Source organism: Elephantulus edwardii, unplaced genomic scaffold, assembly GCF_000299155.1.
Source record: "Elephantulus edwardii isolate Elephantulus edwardi_28Jun2011 unplaced genomic scaffold, EleEdw1.0 scaffold00448, whole genome shotgun sequence".
NCBI lineage: Eukaryota > Metazoa > Chordata > Mammalia > Macroscelidea > Macroscelididae > Elephantulus > Elephantulus edwardii.
Genome location: NW_006400198.1, coordinates 692,002 through 698,163, shown reverse-complemented (window position 1 = coordinate 698,163; position 6,162 = coordinate 692,002). Strand labels below are relative to the sequence as shown.

The following is a 6,162-nucleotide window of genomic DNA, read 5'->3' as shown; positions in this document are numbered from 1 at the left end:
AATTAATATAAACATATAATGTACTTATTTCCTGACAATAAATTCCAAGGATTTTTTTTAATTAAGCACATTTCCTAGATTGCTCTCATAAACAAGTAGAGTTCCTGGAGGCTTGTATTTAACATGGTCAAGAAAATTCAGGCATTTTCCCTCTTCCTTTGTTCAAATACTCTAGCTCATTAAAAAGATAAGTGATATCTAATTTGCTGTATCTGTATAGCATAAATACTGTAATGTCAAAGTAAAATTAATTTCTTTGTTTCTTCCTTGCCAGAAGGACGACTTATGCCTTTTCCTGTCAGGGGTCTAGAGAACAGTTTTCACAGTATAACTACATTATGTAAAACCATTTTTACAAAACCCATATATACAAAATACACCTCAGTCTTCAATTTGAAGGTTCATAGGTACAATCTGATGATCATAAAAGTGACTATTATTTTTTCTCTTAGACATTTTTCTTAACCCCAACATGTAAGCATCTCAAGAATTATAGGAGATTCCCAAGAATTACATGACCAAACATGTAGTACAAGTGCATATCAGCTTCCTATAGTTATAAATTCTTACACCTATATTTCTTAGAGAACTTTTTGAATACTATATATAAGATATAGATAGGAATAAATGATTCCTTTAGTCCATTACCAAAATTAAATCACTCTGGATTTCCAGAAAACAGTGTTAAGATCCATTCTGTCCTTTTAGCCCTTGGGAGGAAACTCGGCCAGGATGCCCACACTTGCAGCAAGTTCATTCACAATTATTTACAGTCTTCTTCTGGTACAACCTCCAGTATTATTTGCAATGTTTTAGTTATTCCATCTATTAACCAAAAAAAAGAAAGAAAGAAGATAAATTAGAAATGGAAAACGCAGAGGGAAAACTCAGCAAACTAGAAATTATTTGAGGTTGAATAATGAAAAACACAATAGATTTCATTTAGCATGCTCAATAATTATTTATTTTATTAGCGTCTTACCATATTCAACTAATTAATCGCTTCTATAGCTTCCCATTATGGCTTCTCAGTAAGAATACAATAATATTTATATACAAATTAAGGCTTTTATTCATGATTTAAGAGACTTAAAAAAGAGAGACAACAGGGCTAAGACTGAAATAATATTTAAAAATAAACTTTACATTCAATTTAAAGTTAGTTTTTAGTTTTTGCACCTATAGTCATAACCAAATCCTCAGCAGAATCAAGAATAGATTCACAATATCATTTCTATGCTCTAATAATGTAGTGGAGGGAGCTCTGGTGACCCAGCGGTACATGGTTTGAATCCACAAAATGCTTAACAGGAGAAAAATGGGGAAAAGCTGCTCACACAATTTACTGCCTCTGAAAATTGCTAGAGGGTTAGCTATGAGTGGATTCTGACTCAGTGGCACTTACCAGCAACAACAATATGTGTATATTTTTAATAAATCATCTTATCTCCTAGGACTTCTTTTTTCTCATCTGTAAAACTAAGTGGTTGGCTAGGATCAGATCAATGATCCTTATTTTGAGACTCAAATATTCTATTTGGAATCATAATATTAGTTTTACCTGAGATAATGACATGTAACTTTCAAGGCTTCAGATAAATTGAGTCAAAAGCTGAATGGGGGGAGTCAGCAATCTGTGCCTCCCATACACATTAAAGCACGGGAACTACTGAAGTAGATTGTGTTTAGGTCATTTTATTTTATCTAGGAGTTCTGGTGAGGTAGTGCATAATGTGTCCAACTGCCAATCAAAAGGCCAGTGATTCAAACAAGTCAGCTGCTCTGCCAGAGAAAGATAAGCAATCTTCTCCTGTAAAATATTTACTCACTTGGAAACCCAATGGAGTTGAACTATGAATCAGAATTGACTAGACAGTAGTGGATTTGGGTTTTATCTTACAGAATAGAATTCTATGATCTTGGTTTTAAGCTACTTCATAATCACTTCTTACCTTTGAAGTCAATCTGGACAGAATTTCACAATTCCACTAACCCTGGAATATCCTAGAGCTTATACTCAGATGAGGAAGTTTTGGTGATTTAGTGGTAAGGAGTTGCGCTGCTAGCCCAAAGGCATGTGGTTCGAATCTACCGGTTGTTTGACAGGACAAAAGTAAGCAATCTCCTCCCATTCAAGTGACTGTATTAGAAAACCCACTAGAGGTTAAGCTATAGTTGGAGATCCAGACCACCACCCAGGAAAAAAGTCTTTCTCTAATTTATGACTTAAACATAAATTAGTGCCTCTAACATCCCCTTCCAAGCAATGCTTCCAATGTTCCTTAAAAATACAGCTTTTCATTCTTTCAAACAGTATTCCCCGATGCAGATTCCTCAGCACACTAGTTTTTATAGTATGCATTATTTAGAAAAGGCTCAGAATGGGGCTGGCAAATGGTAAGCTCTAGGTAAGTGTCCTTAAAATAATTCTATTTTGTCACAGCCCACTCTTCATATTGAGACATAAGTGGAGCACAAGGGAGTATTCAAGAGCAATTAAAGCCAATGTTTAGAGAAAAGAAAATTGCTAAATACACTTTGGAGGCAAAAATATCAAACAATTTTAAGAGCGATACGATTTTTGTATGGGAAAAAGCTGACAGCAAGTTGAAAATCAGGTGGTCTTAAATATCTTCCATGGTTAAAAGCAAAGCAATGGGTTTAGAGAGACCTCATATCCAGTTCTTCTTCCTTAAGGAGGTGTTGTTACAGTCTCCTGAGCTAATTTCACAGTAGATATTTTCTTTACACAACGTCTTTTTATCCACATCCAGCATTCAAGTCATCTCCAGAAGTGTTTTCCTGTACTCTGGGACCACCCTACTCCTAGCCTTCGATTTCTTAGATAGCGTGCTTCTCTATTTCACAACCCTGCACATTTTTCAGACAAATGGAGAACAACTTGGGCTCCCTTGCTCTCCTTCCTTAAAGCCCAATGAAGATCCTATATTCAGCAGCACAGAGAGGCCAATGAACTTCTCTCTTCTAACTTCAACTCTTCTTCTTTTCTCTGTCTTAGTCCCTGCTGACAACCTCCCTTGTGGCTTTCTTACACTTTTTTTAAGAGATCTCAAGATTTGAATAAATTCTATCACAATGAAGATTTGCATAGGATGACTTATTTTGCCATCAGTAATTATTTGAGCCACCGTAACCCATCTGTTCTAGGATATCTACTGCAGTGGGATCAGACAAAGGATAAGTGAGGAACACATTAAAGTAAACCTCTCTTGGGCAGTTTCCTCCTTGCCTGGAAACAGTAGGGCATGCACAGTAGGTCTAAATGCATGGTCATATAAAATTCCTGACTTTGAGCGCAATCAGTCCCATGGCAGTAATTCTTTAGATGGATGAGTTTAAGGTGGTAAGTCTGTATGTAGTCTACAGTTCAAGACCAAAATCAGTAATTTGTCCTTAAGGTTATTGTTAGCTTTATATTTCACATTCAGTAGTTATTCTTGAAATAAGTCAACACCAACACTGACCTTGCAAGTGACTGAAATAAGGGGAGGGACTATAACTGAAATGGAGGAAAACACATTTGTGAAGTATTAGCACAAAACCATGCTGCCCAGGAAGACAGAATAAGAGCAAGTACCTTTTTTTTCCCCTCCAAAGGATTCAGAACCTCTTCCCATGCATGATCTTGTGCTATCCTTATAAAGAAGTTAGTTTGAGCCCCTCAATTAAAATGCAGGCACACATAACTAATTAAAAGTGTTCTCTTTATGAAAAGTCTATGATAACCATTACCCAGTCTCTTGTGAGATATCATTAATTGAAGGCTACAAAGTCACCGAACACAAAAGTGATTAACTCATTCTGCTGGTGTTGTCTAGTACTATTTGTTTGATTTTTTAAAAAAAATTAATATAAACAAGGATTTTATTTAAATAACCTTCTCTTTATTTCTATCTGAACAAGGTGGACCAATTTCCTGTAGATCCTTCCTTTCAACATTTACAGTATTTGGCTAGTAAATAGAGGCAACCAAGTAGAACAGGAGTCAGGAATGGAGTTAGCTAGATTTTGCTATGTTCATGTCTTTAACTCCATTACTGGAGTTCCACCCCCTTTTTTCCTTGCATGAGAAGCTTGTGTTTCTAAAAATAAATAAATAAATTACCAGAAGAATTAACCACTCTGTCACAGATGGTCTAAAAAAACCAAAACCCAAACTTCCTGTGTGTCTAAGTATTCCCTTAAAAGAACATTTTCTTTTCAACCTAGGAATAAGTTCAAACAAACCATGGTTCAACACTGGCATCCTGTGGCCAGAAAAATTCTTCTAATTTGAAAAATCTCAGACCTCCGTTTCAGAGCTTTGTCAGCTTATCGGACGCTCATACCATCTCCTATGTGGTAACCTCTCCTTCTTCAAGCAAAGACCCTCGGTAAAATGTATTTTGATGGATTATCATTTTCAAACAGCTCATCTACTCATAAATCTTAAGGTAAAAAGAAATTAAAATATAAAGGCTTGAGAATTTTATCAATCAACGTGATCTGTAATCACTGCACAAACTCCTCCAAGCAAAGGTTCTCATCGCTTCCAAATTCTTACTGTTTTCTCTCAAATAAGAGAGGTAGTTGAGGGCAGGGCAAGCTGAGTTCAGGACTCCCTGGAAATTGACTGTATTTGTGTCTGTGTGTGTGTTTTGTTTTGGACAAAGGCTAGCAAAATACTTGCTATTGCAGCAATAAATAGTATGAATTTTCTTTACTGCAAGAATGCTGCCTAAGAGGAAAATCAAACAAAATTATGGAGGATTGTTGCTTTTTGCTACTAACTTCCAAAGCAGCTATAAAAATAAAGAGTTACAATGATCACAGTTTAAAGGTACAATTGCTATGTTCCCTGGCAAGACTTAATGGTGTTTAGGAGAACCAAATAACCATTATGGGACTACTACATTGCAGCTACTTTCACAAAAGTCCAACACTAAATTCAGAGGCATTATGGATGTTCAAAACATCATTAGAGAGAAAAATAGCAAAAAATAAATTAAAAGAAATCACTGGAGACAGAAAAATAGCAAACCACAAAAACAGCCCTTCAAAATTCCCCTGAGCATGAAAAGATATCAAAATGAGATTCACCACACAATTTATACAACTTTTGTATGTAAATACATATAAAACTTTAGAAAATGAGATTCAGCATGAAAACTGCTTGTTCTATTGACAAAGAAAGTGTACAACACATATGCACATTAATAAAGAGAGAACTTTTGTCTAGCTTTGGCTGACAAAAAGGGGAGGACCAAAATGATTATAAAATGTGTTAGGACAAAGAATTGTTCCCTTCAGCGTGTCCCGTCTTAGCTATGTCTAACTCAAGGGCTAACAACTCTTTTCCTACATTTTCTTGTTTTTCCATGGTACTCAGAGGCTTTAACTGTCTCTAGCTAGGAGCTAAGACGGAGACATAGATGAGCCTTATTATGCCTTGTGTTTGTTGTTGCTGTGTACCGTAGATTCATAACTGACTCATAGTTGATGCCACTACAGGTTTTCAGAGGCAGCTAATCGCCTGGGGAGAGATTGCCCATCCTTCTCCAGCAGAGTGGCCTTAACTGCATGCCTTCACGATTGCACCTCAGCTTCTTGCCACTAGGCCACCAGAGCTCCTCTGTTATGCCTTAACCCTAATAGCAAATCTGTTGATGTGAATATTGTATTAAAGGTTTGCCATTGCCACCATGCCTCATCCCTAGAAAAAGGCTCTATGGTTAGTGTATGTAACAGGAAAAAAAAAGTAACTAAAAATATCCTATTCAAAACCGGTGTGACCTAATAAAAAACAAAGATTAAATAATTTGTTCAAACATCAGTAAGTTCACATTAGCTCTAAAGAAGCTAGTTTGTATACTAACTCTTCTTTGGGGAATAGTATTGCTAGCTTGAAAATAAAACCCAGGTATAAACAGAGTATAAGGTCTAAAGATACCAAATACCAATTAAAAGCTAATAAACTCTACTCTAAATGACTGGCTTCTAAATGAGCTTTTGCAAAACATTTGAGATTCAATATAAAAACCAAGTATTTCCCTTCTTTTAGTTTTTAATAACATTAAATTATTTAACAAATTTACCATAAATATCCCTGAAGTTGGCATTGCTATTTAAAATTAATTATAATAAATTAAATGTTTGGCTCTT

General features: G+C 35.6%; 1 protein-coding gene across 1 annotated transcript in view; it reads right to left on the bottom strand.

Annotated features, from left to right (window-relative positions):
* Positions 1-763: 763 nt before the first annotated feature.
* SLC7A11 (solute carrier family 7 (anionic amino acid transporter light chain, xc- system), member 11) overlaps positions 764-6,162 on the bottom strand; it is a 113,223-nt gene continuing 107,824 nt past the window's right edge. Inside the window, exon 12 of the mRNA XM_006902769.1 lies at positions 764-825. Coding sequence (XP_006902831.1) covers positions 764-825 — 62 coding nt within the window. The remainder of the gene's footprint in view (positions 826-6,162) is intronic.